Raw genomic sequence first — 27,340 nt, forward strand, 5'->3', positions numbered from 1 at the left:
TGTCTCTATTCTGAACAATGGGGAACGATCTCCTCCCACTCATTGAAACATCACCCCCGATAATGATGACAAACGCGCATGCGCCCTGATGCACATCCAATAAAGATGGCGGCCGTTAACCCTAGCCGAACACGAGGAGTTGCAGCTCCGCTCGGTACAAATGGGATCCCGAAAACTCTTTTCCGAGGATTGCAGCTTACAACAGCTTTTCACGTTTCCACCCACCCCTGCAATCTCTCGCTTCCTCCATATTGTTAAACGCCTCTTACCAATTTTGGAATTCATGAAGAACAGAGAATTTGGCACTCATCCAAAACTCCATTCACTGTAGCGATGTGAATGGAGAATTACGGCTGATGTTTCTGTAAGGATATTGCTGGGGTAAAAGAAAAGAAAGAATTTGAATTGTATTTTTGTGTTTGTATTGAGATCTTTCCAACCTTCTTTCTCCAGTATAATGTAGTTAATTTTTCTTTGATTCTTAGTATTAAAAGTTAGGGCAGCACAGGAGCACAGTGGGTAGCACAGTTGCTTCACAGCTCCAGTGTTCCAGGTTCGATTCCCGGCTTGGGTCACTATCTGTGCGGTGTCTATACGTCCTCCCTGTGGGATCCTCCAGGTGCTCCGGTTTCCTCCCAGTCCAAAGGCGTGCAGTTTAGGTGGATTGGTCATGATCAATTGCCCTGAGTGTCCAAGCTACTGGGTTACGGGGTTAGGGTGGAGACGTGGCCTTGAGTAGGGTTCTCTTTTTAAGGGCCGGTGGGCCGAATGGCCTCCTTCAGCACTATAAATTCTATGAAGATGCCCTTCGACATCGCCATTTCCCACACTGCGCATGCTTCAATCACAACGGCTCCCTCCCCTCATTCACTCCGATTGGTTGGAGGACCAGCAGCCCTGACTCGGTCCTCCAGGCCGCCCCTCCTTTTCCTATTGGTCGGGAGCTGCCGTCAATCACTCGGGCATTGTGACGGTTTCAGATGGTGAGCGCGGCCATAGGCTCGGGCTGACTCGCTGATTGTCCAATAATAAGAGTCACCGGGATGCTGAAGCACCGCCTCTTACGTCATCAAGGTGGCCCCATAGCTCCGCTAAACAAAGATGGCGGCCGTGGAACTGGGCCTGACACCCCATAAAAGCTCCGCAGTTGCAAACACGGAACTTGCAATGTCTTATTCCGGCCTTCTCACCAGCAGGGAGACATTATGGAGCCTTCACTCCCTCCCCACCCCGACTCCCGGCTCCATTCCCCCCTCTGTCTTACCGCCCGAAACAGCCGCTCCCACACTCGCAGACCTCCGAGCAAAGTGACACTGCGCATGCTCCATACACCCAGCAATGCGTCTGCGCACTGGGCTCACAGCCGCAGGGAATGTTGGGTAATAGCCGCACCATTGACACCAAGCAGTAAATACAAAGTAACTTAGTTACCAATTGATAAAAATAATCAAACAAATTATTGTTAATAGGTAATCTGCTATTTTCCATTTATCAAAATGATTAAATGCTTCGCTCCTGTGGAACAATACAGAACTTAAGGAGTTTTTTTCCCGATGGGTCCTTCCTCTCTCCTCCCCAGAAGATGCAAACTCTTGCTGGATTCAATTGCAGAATCAGTAATTCCTCAGATCAAGTGTCGTCTCTTTTGATCGAGGGAAGCTGAGGATTTCGATGACGATCTTGGATTGGAGAACTCGGAGGGATTGAAGTCGCCAAAGAAGAAACGTTTGGAGCTTGGCTGCTATTGGTGGATCTACATGCTGGCCTAAACCTCGGGTTTAGGCCTAACGCCGATACAGTTTCACACCCAACGTACGAGCTATGGATGCAGCTGCATCCCGACCACCAGGCTGGGGCGTGCGAAACACTGTCCGAGTCACAGTGAAGAAAACGGATGGAGAGTCACCTTTGGACCGGAAACACTTCGTGAAGAAGGTGCTGCTCGAGTGCTGTGGGTTTAAAGCAACAGAGATCTTCTGCTTGCAAAACTTCCCCAAGAATGGCTTCTTTGATGTCACCTTCAAGAGCGTCGCAGCGTGCATCAAATTCTTGAACGTCTTCAAGGAGAAAGGTAACCAGAGTCCCTTGTCGATCCTGACTGCGGAACCTCTGTTTACGCTACCGGCACAGCGAAATCGGGTTGTTACACTGCACACGTACAACCCCCACGTCCCTGTGTCTGATGTGCTCACGTTCCTCGCCAGGTACGCTGAGCTGAAAAGTGACAGCGTGCAAGTGAAAGACACCTTCGGCATCTGGACAAGTGAGCACCAGGTCAAGGTGACCCTAAGAACGGACAGCAACGGAGCCATCCTGCATCCCCCCTCCAATTTCGCTATTGGAGTAAATCGTGGCTACCTCTACTACGTGGGACAGCCACGAGTATGCCACACCTGTGGCAAAACTGGGCATGTTGCCGCAAACTGCAGTGTGACCTTCTGCAAGAACTGCAGGCAGGAGGGACACATGACTAAGGACTGCAAAGAAGACAAGTGCTGCAACCTGTGTGGGGAGGCCGGCCATCTTTACAGGGCCTGCCCGAAACGCGGGGCGACATACGCTGAAATCATCAGCAGCGGAGCTAAAAAGGCGACCAGAGAGGAGGTGCATACACCCTCCACCGAAAAAGACACCACGGCTCAGAATGAGGAAAAGCAACAAAAGGGCCCCCAACAAAAAGAAGAGGCCCCAGCACCTCCTGACAACCCAACCCCAGCCCCATCTGATGAGGAACACTCAATGGAAGAGGATGGGACAAAGAATAAAGAGCCCTGGGAAACCGTGAACAGGGACAAACGTAAGAGGAAACAAAAAAACAAACTAAAGAACCCCCTGAGGGGTAGTGGCAAAAAGCGACACCTCTCAGCCGGCGCACTTAGTGCCGACACCTCATCCGATGAGGGAAAACAGGACAAGAATCGGCCTCAGATAAAGAGGCAAAGCACCAACGTGGAACGGAAGGCACAGACACCCCAGACCACCGACCGGGAAGAAAACAAGGTCACAGACCAACCCCCGATAGCAACGAGCAGCAACAACCCAGGTGAAGACCGGCCTGCAACCCCAACACCTACTGACTGCCATGACGAACGCCAGGGCTACATCACCCCCCCAATGCATCTGAATCAAAATCACGGGGCCAGTACGGACCAGAACAGCTTTCTCAGCCCTGCAACTGTGCTAAAGTTTGCGAGCACCACCGGCATGCTGGGGAACATCGAACAGCTGGAACAGTCAACTGTATAGACTCTGGACTCTTGAGACTGGTAAATCTATCTTTTTTATAATGGGTTTAAAAATTGCATCCATAAATGTGCGAAGCATCAAAGATACTTCGCGGTGTGTAGCCACACTCAACTATTTGGCAAATGTAAAAGCTGACCTACTGTTCCTGCAGGAGTGCGGAATTCCGCACCTCAGCAACTACAGGCGCTGGTCGAGCTGGTGGTCCCACGGGCCATCCATCTGGTCAGGAGGAAACGACTGCCGCTCCTCTGGCCTGGGTATTCTGCTGCGGGGAGGCAACTTCACCATCTCCGACGTTAAGGAGGTGGTGGGCGGGCGCCTCCTCGTAGCAGACGTGAAATACAAAAACACCCCTCTCAGACTTATTAATGTGTACGCCCCGGCTGTAAAAAGTGAGCGGCTGGCAGTTCTTCAGCAACTCCCACTGCTGTTGGCCACCTCCAAGCCGGTCATCCTGGGTGGTGACTTCAACTGCATCATCGATGCGGCTGGACGATCCAGCAATGCCGACAGCAAACTAGACGCTACGTCCAGACTCCTGATGGAAACGGTAAAAGACGCCAAGCTGCTCGACGTCTGCAGCAACCCTGCAGACGGCGCGCAGCGTAGATACACATGGTCACGGCCAGACGGGTCCGTCCGCTCCAGGATAGACTTCTTTTTTGTGTCCCGAGCTTTCACGGTCAGGTCCACCGACGTAACGCCGGTGTTCTTCTCTGACCACTGCCTCCTACTGGCCGACTGCCACCTGCAGGAAGACCAGGGGGTAGGCAGGGGGACGTGGAAGCTAAATGTAAAACTGCTGACCCCTGAGAACATCGAGGAACTCAGGAGGGATTACAAAGGTTGGAGAACCGTGAAACCCCTCTTTGAGGCCCCACATCTCTGGTGGGAAGCAATCAAGGGGAATATCAAGAGGTTTTTCACCCTCAAGGGCGTTCAAAAGGTGAGAGAGAGACGAGGGGTCATGTCCAGGCTCCAGAAAAGTATGCAAAATTTGCTCCAGCTGCAGTCGATGGGGGTGGATGTCAAGGAGGATCTCCAAGAGGTGAAGAGCCAGCAAGCCTCGCTCTACACCTCGGAGGCCTCCAAGGTTATCTTCCGTTCCAGAGTCCGCTCCGTGGAGCAGGACGAAAAGTGCTCACGCTTCTTCTTCCAAAAGGTGCACAGAGAGACCTCTGTGATCAGCAGCCTGAAGGAAGAAGATGGCTCTGAAAAGTCATCGCAGTCTGACATCCTGAGGATCAGCCAATCCTTTTATGCCGGACTGTATGACCTGAAGCCAACAGATAGCACTGTTTCCCAGACCTTCCTGTCGACTATCACGGAGGTCATAGGCGACAGCGAGCTGGAAAACCTGGACAAACCACTAACTCTGGACGAGCTGACAAAGGCCGCCAAGTCCTTCGAGACGAGTAAAACTCCCGGAAGCGACGGCTTACCGGTTGAGTTGTATTCGGCTCTGTGGGACTGGATGGGCCCAGACCTGCTGGAAGTGTACGAGAGTATGCTTCTGGAAGGCAGCATGTCAGAGTCCATGAGGAAAGGCATCATCACCCTCATCTACAAGCAGAAGGGGGAAAGGGAAGAAATTCGAAATTGGCGACCCATTTCACTGTTGAATGTGGACTACAAAATTCTAGCAAAGGTCATCGCCAATCGGGTCAGGTCTGCTCTGGAGTCGGTGATCCACCCTGACCAGACCTGTGCTGTACCCGGCAGGAAGATCTCTGATAGCCTCGCGCTACTCAGGGATACGATCGCCTACGTGCAGGACAGGGGGGTGGACACTTGCCTCATCAGCCTTGACCAGGAGAAGGCTTTTGACAGAATATCGCACACCTACATGATGGATGTGCTCTCCAAAATGGGGTTTGGGGAGGGAATTCGCAATTGGATCAAACTGCTCTACACAAACATCTATAGCGCAGTCTCAATCAATGGGTGGGAATCAGAAAAGTTCCAGATCAGATCTGGAGTCAGGCAGGGCTGCCCTCTCTCCTCTGCCCTTTTTGTGTGCTGCATAGAACCTTTTGCCGAGTCCATCAGGAGGGATCCGGGTATAAGAGGAGTGACGATCCCAGGCAGTGGAGGCATGCAAGTCAAGGCCTCCCTGTACATGGACGACGTTGCCGTCTTCTGCTCGGATCCTGCGTCTGTACGCAGGCTCTTAACCACCTGCGACCAGTTTGAACTGGCCTCTGGAGCCAAGGTAAACCGGGGCAAGAGCGAGGCCATGTTCTTTGGGAACTGGGCCGACCGGTCCTTTGTCCCCTTCACTGTCAGGTCAGATTACCTGAAGGTGCTGGGGATATGGTTCGGAGCTGCTGGGGCGTGCACCAAAAACTGGGAGGAGCGCATAGGAAAGGTAAGACAGAAACTGGGCTGGTGGGAGCAACGCTCCCTCTCCATTGCGGGCAAAACCCTGGTCATCAGGTGTGAGGTACTCTCGGTGCTACTGTACGTGGCGCAGGTCTGGCCCATAACCCGACCCTACGCCACAGCAGTCACCCGGGCCATCTTCAAATTTATCTGGCGATCCAAGATGGACCGTGTCCGAAGGGACACCATGTACAAACCTCTGGAGAAGGGAGGGCGGAACGTACCCAACGCCTCCCTCATCCTGTTGGCCACCTTTGTGTCCAGCTGCATCAAGCTGTGCGTGGACCCCCAGTATGCAAACACCAAGTGTCACTACATACTGAGGTTCTACCTGTCCCCGGTGTTGCGAAGGATGGGCCTGGCCTCATTGCCGCGGAACGCTCCAAGTAGTTGGACCGTACCGTACCACCTGTCCTTTGTGGAAAAGTTTTTGAAGGAAAACACCTTTGACCACAAGGCAATGAAGCAGTGGTCAGCACGTAATGTCCTCGAGGCCCTCAGGGAAAAGGAGACCGTGGAGGACGTTGGATGGTTCCCTGAGCAGACTGCCAGAGTCATCTGGCAGAACGCCTCATCACCAGAACTTTCAAACAAGCACCAAGACCTAGCTTGGCTGGTGGTGAGAAAGGCCCTCCCTGTCAGATTCTTCATGCACACCCGAAGGCTCTGCACCAATGCACGCTGCCCTCGGAGTGGCTGTGGGGGAAATGAGACGGTCACACACCTCCTTGTGGAATGTGCCTTTGCAAAGAAGGTCTGGAGAGAGATGGAGTGGTATTTGTCAAGGTTTATCCCAAACAGATCTGTGACACAGGACTCTGTGCTCTACGGACTGTTTCCAGGGACACACACCGAGACAAATATCAACTGCTGCTGGAAGGTCATCAACTCGGTAAAAGACGCTCTTTAGTCTGCCCGAAACTTGCTGATCTTCCAGTGCAAAGAATTGTCCTCGACCGAGTGTTGCAGACTGGCACATTCCAAGGTCCAGGACTACGTGCTGAGGGACGCACTCAAGCTTGGGGCAGCTGCCGCCAAGGCGCAATGGGGAAAGACCACTGTGTAAAGTCTTCCCAGCAAATGTACACCGAGGGGCGCGTAACAGTGTAAAGCCCCTCGGTCGGGGCAACCAACACACCAATGTATAAAACAAACATGCCACTGTAAATATTTAAGAAGGAATTGTAATGTAAAGAGTGATATGTGTATGACAATATCAAAAGTGAATGAAAGAAAGTCAAGGCAACATGTAACCCTGCCGGAAATGTACAGTCAAGACAATTTGAAATGTTTCTGTAATGCTCATGATAAATTTTTATGAATAAAGTATATTTTTTTGAAAAAAAAAAAAAAAAAAAAAAAATAAAAATCTGTTCTTATCAGTTTCCAGGGACACACACCGAGACAAATATCAACTGCTGCTGGAAGGTCATCAACTCGGTAAAAGACGCTCTTTGGTCTGCCCGAAACTTGCTGATCTTCCAGTGCAAAGAATTGTCCTCGACCGAGTGTTGCAGACTGGCACATTCCAAGGTCCAGGACTACGTGCTGAGGGACGCACTCAAGCTTGGGGCAGCTGCCGCCAAGGCGCAATGGGGAAAGACCACTGTGTAAAGTCTTTCCAGCAAATGTACACCGAGGGGCGCGTAACAGTGTAAAGCCCCTCGGTCTGGGCAACCAACACTCCAATGTATAAAACAAACATGACAATGTAAATATTTAAGAAGGAATTGTAATGTAAAGAGTGATATGTGTACGACAATATCAAAATTGAATGAAAGAAAGTCAAGGCAACATGTAACCCTGCCGGAAATGTACAGTCAAGACAATTTGAAATGTTTCTGTAATGCTCATGATAAATTTTTATGAATAAAGTATATTTTTTTGAAAAAAAAAAAAAAAAAATTCCTCCATCTTCTCTTTTGCTCGTGATACTGAATGTTCAGTGTTTTCTACAATGATCCAGCACAGATGGAAGACAATCGGCACATCATGTCTGTACTGACTCTGGACAAGAGCTGCCACTTTTCCTGGTTAAATTCCATTTGCCACTGTTCTGCCCATCTGGATCAACCTGTATTTTAAGGCTTTTCTCCTCGCTAGTTACCACACCAACAATTTTCCATCTGCAAACTTAGCGATCATACCTTCACATATTTCAAGACCTCGATTTTATATATAATTACTATTGGTGACTGAGGATGCACCAGGATCTCCATCAGCACCTGAACCTGTGCTTCCTTCCTTCGAGAGCTTTAATAACTCTGGAGAAACAATGCTGAAAAAGCTGGTGTTCTGGTCAAGGCTAATAACTGGGTGCTGCCTTGCCTGTCTCTGAATTTACTCCACTCCTGTTCACTCCCCACTTATGTAATACGTATTGACCGTAATGACTGGGAAGAGTTTAGAACATAGAACAGTACAGCATAGTACAGGCCCTTCGGCCCACGATGTTTATCCTAATCTAAGATCAAACTAACCTACACCCCTTGAATTTACTGCTGTCCATATGCCAAAAGTCCCTAATGGCTCTGACTCCACCACATCTGCTGGCAGTGCATTCCACGCACCCACCACTCTCGGTGTAAAGAACCTACCTCTGACATCTTCCCGATACCTTCCGCCAATCACCTTAAAATTATGTCCCCTCATGACAGCCATTTCCTCTCTGGGGAAAAGTCTCTGGCCCTCCACTCTATCCATGCCTCTCATCACCTTGTACACCTTTATCATGTCACCTCTCTTCTTTCTTCACTCCAGTGAGAAAAGCCCTCGCTCCCTCAACCTTTCTTCATAAGACATGCCCTTCAGTCCAGGCAGCATCCTGGTAAATCTCCTCTCTACCCCCTCCAAAGCATCCACATCCTTCCAATAATGAGGCGACCAGAACTGGACACAATATTCCAAGTGTGGTCTAACTAGGGTTTTATAAAGCTGCAGCAAAACCTCGCGGCTCTTAAACTCAATCCCCCTGTTAATGAAAGCCGACACACCATATGCCTTCTTAACAACCCTATCAACCTGGGTGGCAACATTGAGGAATCTATGTATGTGGACCCCAAGATTCCTCTGTTCCTCCACACTTCCAAGAATCCTGCCTTTTAACCCTGTATTCAGCATTCAAATTCGACCTTCCAAAATGAATCACTTCACATTTATCTAGGTTGAACTCCATCTGCGACTTCTCAGCCCAGCTCTGCATTCTGTCAATGTCCTGTTGTAACCTGCATCAGCCCTCAACACTACCTACAACTCCACCAACCTTCGTGTCTTCGGCAAACGTACTAACCCACCCTTCCACTTCCTCATCCAAGTCATTTATAAAAACCACAAAGAGCTGAGGTCCAAGAACCAGATCCCTGCAGGACACCACTGGTCACCGACCACTAGGTGGAATACTTTCCATCCACTACTACCCACTGTCTTCTATTGGTCAGCCAATTCTGTATCCAGTCAGCCAAATGTCCTTGTATCACATGCCTCCTAACTTTCTGAATGAGCCTACCATGGGGAACCTTGTCAAATGTCTTACTAAAATCGAAATACACCATATCCACTGCCCGGCCTTCATCAATGTGTCTCGTCACATCCTCAAAGAATTCAATGAGGCTTCTGAGGCATGACCTGCCCCTTACAAAGCCATGCTGACTATCTTTAATCAAACTATGGTTTTCTAAATAATCATGAATCCTATCTCTCGCAATCCTTTCCAATAATTTGCTCACCACAGATGTAAGACTGATGGGTCTGTAATTCCCAGGGATTTCCCTATTCCCTTTCTTGAACAAGGGAACAACTTTTGCCTCCCTCCAATCATCTGGTACTACTCCAGTGGAGAGTGAGGATGCAAAGATCATCGCCAACGGCGCAGCAATCTCCTCCCTCACTTCCCGTAGTAACCTTGGGTATATCCCGTCAGGCCCAGGGGACTTATCTATCTTGATGCTTTTCAAAATTTCCAGCACATCCTCCTTCTTAATGACAACCTGTTCGAGTCTATTAACCTGGTTCACACTGCTCTCAAGAGCAACAAGGTCCCTCTCTCTCGTGAATACTGAAGCAAAATATTCATTTAGGGCCTCCCCCATCTTCTCTGACTCTCGGCACAAGTTCCCTCTACTATCCCTGATCGGCCCTACTCTCACTCTGATCATCCTCTTATTTCTCACAGAAGTGTAGAGTGCCTTGGGGTTTTCCCTAATCCTTCCTGCCAGGGCTTTTTCATGCCCGCTTCTAGCTCTCCTCAGTCCATTTTTGAGTTGCTTCATGGCTATCTTGTAACCCTCTAGAGCCGTGCTAGATCCTTGCTCCCTCAACCTTACGTAAGCTTCCTTCTTCCTCTTGACTAGAAGCTCCACTTCTCTTGTCATCCAAGACTCCTTCACCTTACCATTCCTTCCTCGTCTCAGTGGGACAAAACTATTCAGCACTCGCAGCAAGTGCTCCTTAAACAATCCCCACATTACTGCTGTGCATTTCCCCAAGAACAATTGTGCCCACTTTATACTCCTCAGCTCCGGTCTAACAGCTGCCAATCAGTCACTATTGTGACAACGTGCCCTCCAAACTGCATCATTAGGGCAACACGGTAGCACAGTGGTTAGCAGAGCCCCAGGGTCCCGGGTTCGATTCCCACATGGGTCACTGTCTGTGCGGAGTCTGCACATTCTACCCGAAAGATGTGCTTGTTTGGTGAATTAGTCATTCTGAATTCACCCGAACAGGTGCCAGAATGTGTCAATTAGGAGATTTTCACAGTAACTTCACTGCAGTGATAATGTAAGCCTACATGTGACAATAATAAAGATTATTATTATTACTTTTGAATTCCAACGCCTCAATGAAGAGGCAGAGAATGGCAGAGAGGGATCTCTGCCAAAGATCTGCGGGTCGAGAAACACCTTCTCCAATCGCAGAATGACCACAAGAGAAGCACATGACTCAGAGTAGATGTCATCCTCGAAATGAGGAACAGCCGAAAACCTAACAACAGAGGAGGAACAGGTCATGAAGGTGTGACAGTCAATGGAACTTTGTGTTTGCGCAATTCAGCTGGAATGCCATCCTTGTCGGGTGCCTTTCTGCTTGCTCAACAATCAATGGCCTTTCCCAGTTAAAGTGATGAGAGTTCCTTGTCCAACTCAACCATGACAGGAAGCTGCAGGAGAGTCAAAGAGAGACTGGGCGATGCCCTTCTCACAGGGGTACAGCTCACAGTAATGTTCAACCCAGGGGGACATGTTTACATCTGTTGGTGAGAATTTCACCACAATCCATAATCAGGGCAACACGGTGGCACAGTGGCTAGCGCTGCTGCCTCACGGCGCCGAGGTCCTTGGTTCGATCCCGGCTCCGGGACACTGTCTGTATGGAGTTTGCACATTCTCCCCGTGTTTGCGTGGGTTTCGCTCCCACAACCCAAAAATGTGCAAGGTAGGTGGATTGGCTATGCTAAATTGTCCCTTAATTGGAAAAAATGAATTGGGTACTCTAAATTTAAAAAATGAAATCCATAATCAAAGGCAGTTCAGATTCCTTGATAAAAGCAAATTACTGCGGATCCTGGAATCTGAAACCAAAAGAAATATGAAACCATTTTTTGTTTCAGATTCCTTGACGTAGGCTGCTCCAGTGTTTATTTGCACAGCATCTCCATCTTTTACACAATGGTCTTGGCAACATTCAAGTCCTAAGTGATGCACTGTTCTAGCTCTTGGGTTTATGTTGGGCATCAGGTCTGCTTTGCTTTTTGCTTCAATGACATCTCTGCTGAGTGGCTCTCAAACCAGTCTTTGTTGTCGGTTCCACCTTTACCAAATGTTGCTGCTGTTGTGTCAGAAATTATTCAACTCAGCAACTTCCAAACTTCATCAATAATAATGTTGATTGATTAAGTTTCTATTCATGAGCCTGTGAAATATTTTACGGTTTTATTTCATGTTGATAATTTAATTTCACAATGGTGGTGTCGCAGTGAAGAATGTGTAAGTCAGAAAGAATTGTCAGGACTTCCGGTGACGGCGGGCTGGAGGCAGCCGCGCGTTGGAGGGCTCCCGTTTGGGAACGGCATTGACGGGGAGTAACGCCCGGTCCTAGGGCCAGCGACGGCAGTAAAAGTCGGGAGACAGCGCACAGAGAAGAAGGATGTCAAAAAACACCAAAAAAACGGCTGGGGAAAAAGCGGCTGAAAGTCCGCTGGGGAGTGGAAAGGTCACCGCGGGGTCAACAAAGAAAATGGAGGCTGGAGCACCAGGGGAGGCCGCAGTGCTTACGGCTGAAGAAATAACTAAGGTGATGGCTGCGGAATTCGAAAAGCAGTTGGCGCAGATTGCGAAATGCATGGAGACGGTGAGGAAGGAGATGAGGGAGGTTTTGAGTGCGTTGGTGGAGGAGGCGGTTTCCCCGGTGATGTCGGCGGTGGCGAGCGCAGTGGCGGAGGTGCGAGAGCAAGGGGAGGCGCTGAAGGAAGTGGAGGAGATGTTATTGCAGCACAGTGATCAACTTGCCTCGGGAAAGAGATGCGGAAGGTGATGGATACTAACAAGGATCTGCGAGGAAAAATGGAAGATCTGGAAAACAGATCCAGGCGACAGAATTTGAGGATCGTGGGGCTGCCCGAAGGAGTTGAAGGACCGAAGCCCACTGAGTATTTTGCCGCGATGCTGGCAAAACTATTGGGGGAGGATCCCTCCCGATATGAACTGGATCGGGCTCATCGGTCGTGGAGGCCTGTACCAAAGGCGAGTGAGCCGCCAAGGGCAGTGACTCTGTGCTTCCGTAGGTACAGTGTGAAGGAGAAGGTCCTGAGCTGGGCCAAGCAGAAGCGGGTGGTGCAGTGGGCTGGAGCTGGTATACGTGTATACCAGGACTTTACGGTGGAGCTGGCGAGGAGGCGGGCTGCCTTCAACCGGGTGAAGAGGGCACTGTACATTAGCAAGGTGCAGTGCGGCATTGTATATCCAGCAAAGCTGAGGGTGACTTATAAGCTCAGGGACTTTTATTTTGGAACGGCGGAAGCAGCGGAGGAGTTTGCGAAGGCAGAAGGACTGTGGCAGAACTGACAAACTGAGGAATGGCCATGTGCCGATGTAACCTCATGACTGTATTTTCTTCTTTTTTGTATCACTGCGCGCGGGTGTAGAGGCTAAAGGAGCCAATGTTGTATATATTTGGACAAGGGAAGGGACGGGACTTTCACTCGAAAGGAGGGCTCTTTGGGGTGTAGGTGGATATGCGGGGTTTGTGTGCTAAAAGGGGATCTTTGGGCTTTCCTAGGGCCGGGCAAGGGGGAAAGGGTCCCGGGCGGGTTCTCCACGCTGGCCGGTTTAAGCCGGCCAGTGAATGGGAGTGAGGTGGGGGGAGGGGCTGCGGCCATCGGAGCCTGGCAGAACAGGGTCCGAGTGGTCTAGCCGGGGTGGAAAGTTGGGGGGAAGGAACCGAGGTTGGGAGGAGGAGTTTTACAAGAGGCAGTGGACGGGAGGAGCTGGAGACTTGGTGGTGGTGGGGGGGGGGGTTACAACTCTGGGGTATCATGTACGGTACTCTCTCAGAGGCTGGATGGCGTTGGTTGGGGGGTCGTGGGGGGAGCTGTGTAGATTAAGGGTGACTACGGGTAATCCCTGATTCCTTTTTGTCATTTGTTTATGTAAACATGCGGTTTGGGGGTTGGTGGGTAGATAGGATCGGTGTTATTATGGGGACTGACATATCTTGCTGATTATTGTTTATTGTTGATGGGTGTAAATGTGGGAGAAAATGTGAAAAAGGAGAATTTTTTTAAAAAAGAAAGAATTGTCAGCCAGGATTAATCAGCATTTTCCACTTGGAGATCAGTAGAATGTTTCAGAAACTGAATTATAGATGTTGCTGTAATTAGGATTAATTACTATTTAGGATTAAAGTAAAGTGTGTTCCTGGGAAAGATCTTGAATAAAGAGGAAAGATGTTTTTAAAAAGAGACACTGCAGCCCCAAAATTCAGTGACGAATCCAGAATATTAAACTGCAGCCAGTTATAGGAGTTGTTGACATCAGCAGAAATAAACCAAATAATGTAGGACTACCAATCTTGTATGTGATTGACAGCACCAATAACAGCAAAATCCAGACTCTTCAGTCACTCATGAAGCTGTTGATGTGTCAAGAGGTTAAATGACTGAGTGAATCCCTTTCCTCACACAGAGCAGATGAATGGTCTCTCCGCTGTGTGAGTGCAAGTGTGTAATAAACAGCAGGCTGCCGGACTGAGAGTACCTCTTCCCAAATACAGGAGTTGAACGGTCTTTCCCCACTTGTGATTACGTTGGTGTGCAATGAGAGTGGATGACTGCCTGAAATTTTTCCCACACTGAGGACAACTAAGTGGTTTCTCATCAGTGTGTATTTGCTTGTGTATCAGAAAGCTGGATGAATGAATGAATCCCTTCCCACACACGGAGCAAGTGAACACTCTTTCCACAGTATGAACATGCTGGTGCACATTGAGGTTAGATGATCGCCTGAACCTCTTTTTTTGTGAGTGCAGCTGAATGGCCTTTTATCAGTGTGAATTTGCTGGTGTGACATGAGGCTGGCTGACCTACTGAATCCCATCCCACACACAGAACAGATGATTGGCTTCTCCCCAGTGTGACTGCGTTGATGATTTTCCAGCTGAGATGAACATCTGAACCGTTTACCACAGTCCCCACATTTCCACACTTTCTCCATGGTGCCAGTGTCCTTGTGTCTCTCCAGGTTGGATGATCACTTGAAGCCTCGTCCACACAGGACAAGTGCACGGTGTCTCCCTGCTTTGAATGGTGTGATGTCAGACTGTGTAACTGGTTAAAGTTATTTCCACAGTCTGTTCACTGGATGAGACAGATGGGTGACCGCTAGAAAGGGCAGGCAGGCAGTGCAGGAATCTCCTCTCTAACAGGTATACCGTTTTGGATACTGTTTGGGGGGGCGGGGATAGCCCCCAGTGGGGAAAACAACAATAGCAGCCTGGACAGTGGCACCACAACTGGCTCTGTTGCTCTACAGGGGAGGACAAAGTGAAGGAGACCGATAGCTATAGGGGATTCTATCGTAAGGGGCATGGATCGGCGCCTCTGTGGACAGGAAAGAGACTCCAGAATGGTATTTTGCCTCCTTGGTGCCAGGGTGTCTCTGAAATGACACTGGAGATCCTGAAGGGGGAGGGTGAACAGCCACTGGGATCTCTTCTGGGGCAGGTGTGACCTGTACAAGAAGGATGGGTTGCATCTAAACTGCAGGGGTACCAACATCCTGGCTGGGAGGTTTGCTAGAGTCACTCGGGAGGATTTAAACTAGTATGGCAGGGGGGTGGGAACCAGAGTGCTTGTGTAGAAGGTGTAATAACTGAAGAGGAAATAGAGAACAAAAATATGAGAACATCATCCTGTCTGCTCAAACGCAGTGGTTTGAAGTGTATTTGTTTCAATGCCAGAAGTATAGCGGGGAGGCAGATGAACTTAGAGCACTTATCTGTACTTGGAATTACGATGTTGTGGCTATCATAGAAACATGTTTAAAGGAAGGGCAGGATTGGCAGCTGAACATTGGAGGATATGGATACTTCAGGAGAGATAGAGAGGGATGTAAAAGGGGTGGGGGAGTAGCATTACTAGTTAAGGAGAATATTATATTATGAGGGGAAATATACCGTAAATGGCAAAACTCCTAGGAATATGGAAAGTCAGAGAGATCTGTGTGTGCATAGCCACAGATCTTTGAAGGTGGCGACACAAGAGTACAAGGTAGTCACGAAAGCAGACAGAATACTTGCCTTCATTGGACGGGGCATCAAGTATAAAAACTGGCAAGTTGTGCTACAATTGTATAGAACCTTGTTAAGACCGCACTTGGAATATTGTCCATAATTCTGGTTGCCACACTAATACACCTAATAGAGGTCCACAAGGTTATGAGGGGCATGGATAGAATGGGTGGGCAGGCACTCTTTCCCAGGGTGGAAGGGTCAGTCACCAGGGGGTCCCTGGGGCAAAGTTTAGAAGAGATGTGTGAGGCTGGTTATTTTACGCAGAGTGGCGAGTGCCTGGAATGCAAAGGGTGGTGAGTGCCAGGGGAGGTTGTGGAAGCAGATACATTAACGGCATTCAAAAGGCATCTTGACAAACACATGGATAGGATGGGGATAGAGGGATACGGCACAAGGAAGTGCTGAGGGTTTTGGCAAAGGTTGGTATCATAACCGGTACAGGTTTGGAGGGGCGAAGGGCCTGTTCCTGTGCTGTATTGTTCTTTGTTCAAAGACCCTGTTCAATGTGGGAGAAACAGTTCCTGTGTTCAGAATGTGGCTGACTTTTTAGCCGATGGTCTGACCTTTCGAACGATATCTAGTCTCGCTGGAAGAAACCTTGTAAAGGGGACAGTGGAATAGATTTAATCAGACCTGGAGATTCATCGACCTGTTCACACTGAGGAGTGACCCTTAATGTTCTCCCTGTGTGGGAACGGATTCACTCAGTTCACCAGCCTCACTTCTTCATGGTCAATCTGAACTGGACTGTTACCAAGTGCAATGTATCTTTCCTGAGGTTTGGTGCCCAGTACGGAACACAGTTCATGCAGCAAGTGAGGAAGACAGCAGGAATTTCTCTAATCTGTGATTTACAAGGACACATTCTTGGTTCACAGCAGTTACATTTCTTCAGTAATTTCCTCATTTTCCCTAAACTACCCTGCCTGTTAATTCTATTATTTCTGATAATTCCATTACTGTAGCTATAAACATCACACATTAGAATTTAATCTATTCCATTATTCACTCTGGTTTAAGTTTATGTTGAGGTTAATAACAGACAAACACTGTCCTCCCCCCCCCCCCCCCGATCTGATTAGAGTTTCCAATGAGTCGATTCTGTGGAAAGGAATGTCTTATCAGCGTTTCCACGGTGACCTGTCTGCAGTGAAGGAATGTCTTATCAGCGTTTCCACAGTGACCTGTTTGCAGTGAAGGAATGTCTTATCAGCGTTTCCACGGTGACCTGTCTGCAGTGGAGGAATGTCTTATCAGCGTTTCCATGGTGACCTGTCTGCAGTGAAGGAATGTCTTATCAGCGTTTCCACAGTGACCTGTTTGCAGTGAAGGAATGTCTTATCAGCGTTTCCACAGTGACCTGTTTGCAGTGAAGGAATGTCTTATCAGCGTTTCCATGGTGACCTGTCTGCAGTGAAGCACCTGCTTGAGTTTCTAATTCAAACTAAACTTCTCTGTCCCATAACACACATGATATCAGACATTGGATGTCAATGTATTTCAGCTATGTTATGTTAATATCTCCCAAACCCTAAAAGGAGTTTCAGATACACAAATATTTAAGTGTGGGAGGACAAGTTGATAAAGTGTTTCTAAAACACACGGGATCCAAGTTTTATAATTCTGGGTGTGGACTACAAAAGGACAGAGGTCATGTAAACCTGCAAATCATTGGTTAGGCTGCAGTTGGAATATCAGATCAGGTTTTGGGGATCTTACACCAGGAAGGATGTCAAGGCCATGGAGAGGGTGTAGAAGAGATTCACTGAGATGATCCCAGGGAAGAGAGGCTTTAGTTACCAGGAGAGATTAGAGAAACTGGGGCTCTTGTCATTTGAACAGAGGCTGATGGAGATCTGAGGGAGGGGGGTTCGATTCCAGCCTTGGGTGACTGTGTAGAGTTTGCACTTCCTCCGCGTGTCTGCGTGGGCTTCTTCCGGGTGCTCTGGTTTTCTCCCACAGTCCAAAGATGCACAGGTTAGGTGGATTGGCCATTCTAAAAGATTTCCCCTGAGTGTCCAAAGGTTAGGTGGGGTTCTGGGGATAGGGTGGAGGAGTGATCCTGAGTGGGGTGCCGTATTGGAGGGTCTGTGCAGACTCGATGGGCCGAATGGCCTCCTTCTACACTTTACGGATTCTATGGAACAGAAAAAGGCCCATATGAAATATCAAACAGAATGTACAACAATGTTCAGGACTCTCGCTGTCCCTCTGGACCTACGGGGGAGGGGGGGGGGGGGGGGGGGAAGGGGGGGGAAGGACAGTGGAGGAACCGGTGATGATTTCTCTGATCTCGGAATGAAATGTTATTTTTAAAGTGAAGGGTGTCTGTACTGGAAAATCTGAGTACCAAGTGCCAGCTTGGACCATTCTCCAATCAGTTCCAGCACAGCTCCCTCTACATTGCCCCATGAAACACTCCCGAGGCTGATACAAAATGGTGTTAGATACAGAGTAAATCTCCCTCGATGCTGTCCCCATCAAACACTCCCACAATAGGTATAGCACAAGGTTGGATACAACGTATATCCTCCTCTGCACTGTCCCCATCAAACACTCCCAGGACAGATACAACACAGAGTTAGATGCAGAGTAAAGCTCAAGTTACACGCTATCATCAAACACTCCCAGGCCAGGTGCAGCATGGGGTTAGATTCAGAAGAAATCTCCTTATACACTGACCCCATCAAACACTCCCAGGACAGGTACAACACGGGGTTAGATACAGAGTAAAGCTCCAGTTACCCTCTATCATCAAACACTGCCAGGTGCAGATGCACAGGCAGGTTATCAAAACTATCCCTGGATGGAAATGCTAGGAGAGACAGAATGGAATGTATGGCAGGCTGGGACTGTTAAAATTTGGCTTTGGGATTGCAGATTACCCACAAAGTGGACGGGGGGAATGGGATTAGATCAAGCTTAAAGTGCATCCAGGTAGATAAATTCCCAGGACCTGATGAAATGTATCCCAGGGCATTGTGGGAGGTTAGGGGGAAAATTGTGGGTTCCCTAGTTGAGATATTTGAATCGTCGACAGCCACAGGTGAGGTGCCTGAAGATTGGAGGGTAGCAAATGTTGTGCCTTTGTTTAAGAAAGGCCAGAGGGAAAAGCCTGAACTACAGACCGGTGAGCCTCGTGTCTGTGGTGGGTAAGTTGTTAGGAGGTATTCTGAGAGACAGGATCTACAGGCATTTAGAGAGGCAAGGACCGATTAGGGACAGTCAACATGGCTTTATGAGTGGAAAATCATGTCTCACAAATTTGATTGAGTTTTTCAAAGTGGTAACCAAGAAGGTAGATGAGAGCAGTGCAGTCGACGTTGTCGACATGGACTTTAGCAAGGCCTTTGTCAAGGTACCGCATGGTAGGTTGTTTCACAAGGTTAAATCTCACGGGATCCAGGGTGAGGTAGCCAACTGGTTACAAAATTGGCTTGACGACAGAAGACAAAGGGTGATTGTAGAAGGTTGTTTTTCAAACTTGAGGTCTGTGACCAGCGATGTGCCTCAGGGATCAGTGCTGGGTCCACAATTATTTGTTGTTTATATTAATGATTTGGATGAGAATGTAGGAGGCATGGTTAGTAAGTTTGCAAATGACATCAAGATTGGTGGCATAATGATCAGTGAAGAAGATTATTTAGGATTGCAATGGAACTTGATCAATTGGGTCAGTGGACCGATGAGAGTTTAATTTAGATAAATGTGGGGTGATACATTTTCGTAGATCGACATTTTGGTAGATCGGATCGGGGCAGGATCTACTCAGTTAATGGTCGGGAGTTGGGGAAAGTTATAGAACAAAGAGATCGAGGAGTACAGGTTCATAGCTCCTTGAAAGTGGAGTCACGGGTGGACAGGGTGATGAAGAAGGCATTCGACATACTTGGTTTCATTGGTCAGAACATGGAATACAGGAGTTGGGACGTCTTGCTGAAGTTGTATAAGACATTAATAAGACCACACTTGGAGTACTGTGTACAGTTCTGGTCCTATTATAGAAAGGATATTATTAAACTGGAAAGAGTGCAGAAAAGATTTACTCGGATGCGACCATGACTCGAAGGTTTGAGTTATGAGGAGAGGCTGGATCGACTAGGACTTTTTTCCCTGGAGTGTAGGAGGCTTCGGGGTGATCTTGTCGAGGTCTGTAAAATAATGAGGGGCACAGATAAGGTAGATAGTCAACATCTTTTCCTAAAGGTAGAGGAGTCTGGAACTGGACGGCATATTTTTAACATGAGAGGAGAGAGATATAAAAGGGTCCAGAGGGGCATTTGGTTCACACAGAGGGTGGTAAGTGTCTGGAACGAGCTGCCAGAGGCAGTAGTAGAGGTGGGTACAACTTTGTCTTTTAAAAAGCATTTAGACAGTTATGTGGGAATGCTGGGTACAGAGGGTTATGGGCCAAATGGGGGCAATTGAGACTAGCTCAGTGGTAAAAACTGGGCAGCATGCACAAGTTGGGCCGAAGGGCCTGTTTTCATGCTGTAAACCTCTGACTCTATACAGCTGCAGCAAAACATCCCGACATTTATATTAGATTCCCTTTGCAATAAACAATAATATTCCATGGACCTTCCTAATCACTTGCTGTACCTGCAGACTAACTTGGGATCGGGCACCCCGATCCCTCTGTAACTCAGAGTTCTGCAATCTCTCTCCATTTAAATAATGTTTTATTTAATACTTCCTGACATTTGGAAATTCCCATTTTCCAAAGTTATGCTCCATCTGTCAAGGTTTTTGCCCACTCACTTACCCTATTTGTAGTCTTTTGCAGACATCTTAAATCCACTTCACAAATTCACTTCACTACTTTCCCTCCTGTCTTTGAATCATCAGAAACTTTAGCCGCCATTCAATCCCATCCCCCAACACATTTATACAGATTGTAAATGGTTGAGAGCCCAGCATTGATCCTGATGACATTCCACTTGTCACATCTTACCCACCCAGAAATGACCCATTTATACCTACTGGCTGTTCACTAACTAATCCTCTATCCATGCTGATATGATGCCCCGACACAATGAGCTCTTATTTTGTGTAATAACCTTTGATGTGGTACCTTGGGAAATACCTTCTGGAAATCCAGATAAAGCACATCTACAGGTTCCCCTTTATTGACATCCCTGGTTACTTCCTCCGAGAACCTTGCTAAATTAGTCAATCACAATTAATTCCCTGAACCCCATTTTCAAACACTGTCAAAGAAAATTTAAATCTCCTCTACCCCTCTGGCTCCTTTGCCAATTACCTCAGAGGGACTCACTTTCTGTTAAAGAGCCTGTCAACCCCTCTCACCCACTTTCCCGAAAGTGAACACCTTTAATCAGGAAAAGTCCAACAAATTCAAATATTTTCCTGTTAAAAGTTTATTGATGTAACAGAACATGGTTAAAAAAAAACTAACAGAAAATTACTTGAGGATCAAAGACAACCAGAGTAACAGGATGTTCACAATGTTCTGGTCCCAAATGGTTTCCCTTCGGCTCCTCTGTACCTTGTTCCCGTGACTCCCCGCTTTGGACACAGGGGCACTGAACCCTGGGGGTCGCATCACCATCAGCCCTGGTCACCCTCGCCCCTGAACCCTGATTGGTTGGAGGTCCAGTTCCCAGTCAGGCCTCCAGCACCTTCCTGTCTCTATTAGCGACGCCCATGGTAGTTCCCCAACTGGGGCACAGGCCCCATTATTCTCAGCTCCATCACCTGGCTGTCATTGACATGAGCAATAGAGACAGAAAGGTGCCTGAGGGTCAAATAGGAAGACAAAACTTGTGGATTAGGACCCCCATAAAGGTCAGCAACTTCTTAGAAAAAATCAAATTCCTAGTCAATAAATTAAAGGATCACACGACGGGACTTCACGTTTTATGAGTTTTAATGCAACAAACAAACTAGAAGCTGCTTTAACTTGGAAAACTACACAGTAAACTAGAACTTTGCCCTTTTACACAATCTAAAATCACACTCCACGATTATAGTAACTCTGTCCTGGAAGTCGAAACTTAATTGTCTCAGAACCTGTCCAAAGTGATGATTCATTCCCGAGGATTTACTTCAGTTCTTCGACCAAGACACCGAGAAACAAAGGGAGAATAGAATGTGAACTAGCAAAATACATCAAAATGGACTGTAAAAGCTTCTATGGCTACGTAAAAAGGAAACGTTTGGCTCAGACAAAGGTTTGTCCGTTCCAGATAGAGTCAGGAGAATTTAGAATGAGGAATAGAGATCTCTCCAGCCACCTCGTTCAAAACTCTGGGATGTAGATCATCGGCTTTTGGAGTTTTATTCACTTGCAGCCCCCTTAATTTCTCCAGTACAACCTTTTCACCAATACTAATCTCTGCCAGTCCCTTGGTTTTCTGTTGTCTTGGGGACAATTTCTGTATCTTCCTCTGTGAAGTCAGACACACATTGTTCAGTTTCTCTGCCATTTCCTTACTCCCCATTATAAACTCTCCTGTCTCTGCCTGGAATGGACCCACATTGGTCTTTGCTAATCTTTTGCTTTTCACATTCCTGTAGGAACTTTTCCAGTCAGTTTTTATGTTTCTCACCAGTTTGCTCTCATCAATTTCTTGGTCCTCCTTTGTTGAATTGGAATGTATCTCATGGAATCTTTAACTTTTCTTGTTAGCCACGGTTACATCATTTTTCCTGTTGGATGTTTGTTCTTTAAAGGAATCTATATTTGTTGCATATATGCAAAATAAATGTTTCAAAAATCCCAGAGGACCATAGGCTGCTCTCCCCTTTGACAGAGAGAGAGCTGACTGGAGGTGATTTAACCTGAGGGTCAGCACACCTCAGGCGAGGGGCCTGGTTGAGAAGGCGGGGCCTTCATGAATAAACTCAGCCTGTACGGGAGTTGAATCCTCACTGTTGGCCTTGCTCTGCATCACGAACCAGTCGTCCAGCCAACTGAGCTAACTGACCCCTGATAAATATGTAATAATTCCTTAAACATTAGGTATTTCCTGTACCAATCAGTTTCCCAGTCCACCTCAGACAACTTGTCCCTCATAACCTGATAGTTTCCTTCTGTGAGGAACACCCAGATAACTTAACAAAAGAACCTTGTAACCACCAGGGCCCATCTCCATGGCAACGTGGCATGCTTTCGGGGGTTTGAAACAGAAATGGAAACTAAATATCTTCACACTTCCAAACACTGTTTCACTCTGTGATTCTTGTGCAATTTGAAGCCAGGTTTTAGCAACAAGGCTCAAAGAGAATCAATCCACTGGAGGCAGAGTGGTGAGACCGGTCAGTCCAGCAGAAAGAAACCCTCCAACCATCCCCACTGACCACCTGTCAGAATGAACAAAATGCAGTCCTGGGTGTAGAGCAGAAACAATAACAGCAGAATCCAACCCCTGTAATCAATTGTGAAATTGTTGGTGTCACAGCAGGTGCGATGAATCATGCAATCCCGTCTCACATTGAGAGGTGGACGGCGTCTCCCCAGTGTGAACCCGCTGGTGTCTCCGCAGGTTGGATAACTGAGTAAATACTTTCCCACACTGAGAGCAGGTGAATGGCGTCTCCCCAGTGTGAACTCGCTGGTGTGTCTGCAGGTGAGATAACTGAGTGAATCTCTTCCCACACGGAGAGCAGGTGAACGGCCTTTCCCCAGTGTGAACTCGCTGGTGTGTCTGCAGGTTGGATAACTGAGTAAATCCTTTCCCACACTGAGAGCAGGTGAGTGGCCTTTCCCCAGTGTGAACTCGCTGGTGAATCCGCAGGTGAGATAACCGAGTGAATCCCTTCCCACACTGAGAGCAGATGAATGGCCTCTCCCCAGTGTGAACTCGCTGGTGTGTCCGCAGGGTGGAGAAACGAGTGAATCCCTTCCCACACTGAGAGCAGGTGAATGGCCTCTCCCCAGTGTGAACTCGCTGATGTTTCCGCAGGGTGGATGAATCACTGAATCCCTTCTCACACTGAGAGCAGGTGAATGGCCTCTCCCCAGTGTGAACTCGCTGGTGAATCCGCAGGTGAGATAACCGAGTGAATCCCTTCCCACACTGAGAGCAGGTGAATGGCCTCTCCCCAGTGTGAATTCGCTGATGTTTCCGCAGGGTGGATGAATCAATAAATCCCTTCCCACACTGAAAGCAGGTGAACGGCCTCTCCCCAGTGTGAACTCTCTGGTGTCCCCGCAGGGTGGATAAATGTGCAAATCCTTTCCCACACTGAGAGCAGGTGAACGGCCTCTCCCTAGTGTGAACTCGCTGGTGTGACTGCAGGGTGGATAACCGAGTGAATCCCTTCTCACACTGAGAGCAGGTGAATGGTTTCTCCCCTGTGTGAACTCGCTGGTGTATTTGCAGGGTGGATGAATCACTGAATCCCTTCCCACACTGAGAGCAGGTGAATGGCCTCGCCCCAGTGTGCACTCGCTGGTGTGTCTTTAGGTTGAATAATTGAGTGAATCCCTTACCACACTTAGAGCAGGTGAACGGCCTCTCCCCAGTGTGACTGCGTCGATGAATCTCCAGCTTAGATGGGAATCTGAATCCCTTCCCACAGTCCTCACATTTCCACGGTTTCTCCATGTTTTTGGTCTCCTCGTGTCTGTCCAGGCTGGGTAATCAGTTGAAGCCTCGTCCACAGATACAACACAAGTACGGTCTCTTCCAGCTGTGACTGTTGTTACGTTTTTCAGGCTGTGTAACTGGTTAAAGCTCTTTCCACAGTCAGTTCACTGGAACACTCTCACCCGGGTGTGTGTTGTGTGGGTCTCAGTGCTTTTCCAGTCACACTGATGGTTGAAATCTTTAGCAGACAGTTCGGGAAAAAGTTTCTCCTTCTAGATTCAAAGGTTGGAGATATTCAGGTTCCAAGGAATCGAATTACTGTCAGATTGAGAGGTGATGTTTGAGATTTCTGTCTGTAATTCCTCCTCATGTAATATCCTGTAAAAACAATTTACAAAATTCTTCACTGTCAGTACAGGACAGAAACTCAGAACAGACAATCCTAGTTTCTATGTCACATTTTTTCCTTTCTCTTATTCCCCGAAAGCTGTAAATCTCCATCCCACACACTCTCCCTCCATTCTCACTCACACAGTTGGGTAGCAGTGGTCAGCACTGTTGCTTCACAGTTCCAGGGTCCCAGGTTCGTTCTCCCTGTGTCTGCGCGGGTCTCCTCCGGTTTCCTTCCACAGTCCAAAGACTCAATGGGCTGATGGCCTCCTTCAGCACTGTAAATGCTCTGGGGTACAGAATTTCAAAGCTTCACCACATCCTCGAGAAAATAAATCCCTCCTAATCTCAGCTTTCTCTCCATTTATCTGCCAGTTCCCCATAACCCTCGGATCCTCATCTATCAGAAATCTGTCTGTGCCGGGGCGTCGGGCATGTGGTGCGGGAGTAGCTGCTTTTCCGCAGGTTCTGGTGCCGCTCACCTATAATCTGATCTTTGAATTAATATTGTTATCATGTCCCTGGAAGACGTCAGGGTTCAGTTTAGTAGGATTATGCCAAATAAAGTGAGGAAATCTGTCGATAAAACAGCGCAGGTGGATTCAGCGGGGGTGGGGCCACCTCTTCAACATGGCGGCCTGACCTTCAGGAGGTCTCTCGACCCCGCACTCTCCGGGGCTCTCTGGGAGGCGGCAAAAATGATGACTGCTGGCATTATCCGTGTTACTGACCAGAGGCGGAGTGTGCTGACTCAATATTTGTGTGCTCATGAGGACCAGCTGCAAAACACCATGAAGAGGCCCAATGATCTGGGTAGCACGGTGGCGAAGTGGATACCACTGCTGCCTCACGGCGCTGCGGTCCCAGGTTCAATCCCAGCTCTGGGTCACTGTCCGTGTGGAGTTTGCACATTCTCCCCGTGTTTGTGTGGCTTTCGCACCCACAACCCAAAGATGTGCAGGTTTGGTGGATTGTCCACGCTAAATTGCCCCTTAATTGGAAAAAATGAATTGGGTACTCTTAAATTTATTTTTTGAAAAGAAAAAAAAGAGACTTGATGAACCTGAGGAGAGAATCCTGAACGTTCAGCAAGATGCCTCCGTCGAAATTCAATCCTTTGAAAACCAACCGAGTGACTTTCGGAGGTCCTGGAGGACTTGGAGAAACGAGGGTCAGAGAAAGAACATCCGAGTCGTCGGCCTGTCAGAAGGTGTGGAAGGCAAGGCTCCCGTTAAGGTCTTCGAGGACTGGTTGCTATGCTGGGACCCACGGTAGCGCAGTGACTAGCACTGTTGCTTCACAGCGTCAATTCCCGGCTTGATCACTGTCTGTGCAGAGTCTGTATGTCCCCCCTGTGTCTATGTGGGTTTCCTCCGGGTGCTCCGGTTTCCTCCCACAAGTCCCAAAAGACACGTTTGTGGGAGGAATAGGACATTCAGTGTGCCCGAACAGGCGCCGGAGAGCGCCAGCTAGGGGATTTTCACAATAACTTCATTGCAGTGTTAATGTCAGCCTACTTGTGACAATAATAAAGATTATTATGAATGGGTCGAAGGGCCTCTTTCCGTGCTGTAAAACTCTCTGACTCTAAAGATAGAGGTGGTAGAGGGAGGGAGGGAATGAATTTATAGAGAAACTGCCAAAGCCTCAACAGTCACCAGCTCTGAGGACACACCTTAGCTCCCTTTCCAATCTGAAAGCAGCCTGAGCTGGATTTACATTCCCCTTAATTGATCATTGCTGGGTGATAATCCTGTACTTCCTCACCTCACACCACTGTGACAGCACCTTCACCACACAGACTGCAGCAACTGACCAAACATCACCTTCCCAGTTATTCCTGAAGGCACCGCCTTCCCAACCTGGCCCCTTGCCTGAGGTGCGGTGATCCTCAGGTCACATCACCGCCGGTCAGCTCTCTCCCGGGACCAGGCCCTGGTTCACAGCCGCCATCTTGGGGAGGCAGAGCGCATGCGCTGGCGTCTTGGTGACGCAACAGCTAGTGGGCGGGGCCTGAAGGTTTCTGATCCCAGCCGGGTCCTAGTGCCCGACCAAGAATGATCGAGCGCAACAGGGTTTTCACCCACTCCCAGGCTGAAGCTGATGTTTGTGGCCTGGAGGTATCTCTGGATTACATAGACATTCAATGTAAGAGGCTGCAGCCTCTGTATAGTTACCTGAAGGGTTATACCACGGTTCATTACATTTCGTGGTCCTTTCCAGAAGTGAGGGCTTAAATGCGACCCGGTGCAGACTCGATGGGCCGAATGGCCTCCTGCACTGTATGTTCTATGTTCATGTTCTATGTTCCATTATCAGGATGTTTGAGTGATATTTTCTTACGCTCAGTGTGATATTCCTTTATTTAAAATACATTTCAGTAGCGGGCTTACTGCTATTTTTAATTTTTTTAAGGAATAAAGGTTATTTATTATCACACTATTTCCCTGGATGTTTGAACATCTCAGTCTCTCGCCTCTTTCACACTCACTGACACATACACAGAAATTAGGTACAGATCAAGTTGAAGGTGTAATGATGAAAATGGAATGTATACTGCAATCTTTATATCGCTGCAGGTCTGTTGTCTTCTTGTTGAGCTGGTCCTTTAGTTGGAGTGAAGGGTTTTTAGAAACAAATAATTCTCATGAGGCGCTGAAGCTTCTTGTAGGTGAATAGCCAGGAGGTTGGTTCTCAGGTGGACTTGGAAGCTGGAATAAGTTCAGTACTGTGGCTGCACTGGGAGACATTCAGCTCTGCTGGTTCAGCCGGTTCCTGGTGCTTCAGATGCTTCTCACACACACATTTGCTTTGTTCAGGGTTTATTATACTGCAACCCTGACAATTAACTGCAGGGTTAAAACTCTAAGACCCAGAACACCCCGACACAAAAGCAGTTTACGATGCTCACTCACGCTTATCCCTGTCCCAGTTCGAGTTCATTCTCCTCATAGTCATAGAACATACAGTGCAGAAGGAGG

General features: G+C 48.1%; 1 protein-coding gene across 8 annotated transcripts in view; it reads right to left on the reverse strand.

The window, feature by feature from the left end:
* Positions 1–26,321, reverse strand: part of LOC140421808 (uncharacterized) — a 48,549-nt gene extending 22,228 nt beyond the window's left edge. For 2 of the 8 annotated variants that reach the window (XR_011947102.1, XR_011947104.1), the window contains exons 1-2: positions 1,265–1,343; positions 270–376 (exon numbers count right to left, since the gene is read on the reverse strand). Coding sequence is in view for 4 of the 8 variants with exons in the window: in XM_072506728.1 (XP_072362829.1) it covers positions 22,833–23,987 (1,155 nt within the window). In the remaining 4 variants the exon portion in view is untranslated. Of the gene's footprint in view, positions 1–269; positions 377–1,264; positions 1,344–19,439; positions 19,566–21,286; positions 24,348–24,500; positions 26,086–26,126 lie in introns of those variants that run through there. The other 6 variants (XR_011947105.1, XM_072506728.1, XR_011947103.1 and 3 more) reach the window with 6 other exon arrangements.
* Between the last annotated feature and the right edge of the window lie 1,019 nt (positions 26,322–27,340).

This window comes from Scyliorhinus torazame, chromosome 5 (assembly GCF_047496885.1).
Source record: "Scyliorhinus torazame isolate Kashiwa2021f chromosome 5, sScyTor2.1, whole genome shotgun sequence".
Classification (NCBI taxonomy): Eukaryota; Metazoa; Chordata; class Chondrichthyes; order Carcharhiniformes; family Scyliorhinidae; genus Scyliorhinus; species Scyliorhinus torazame.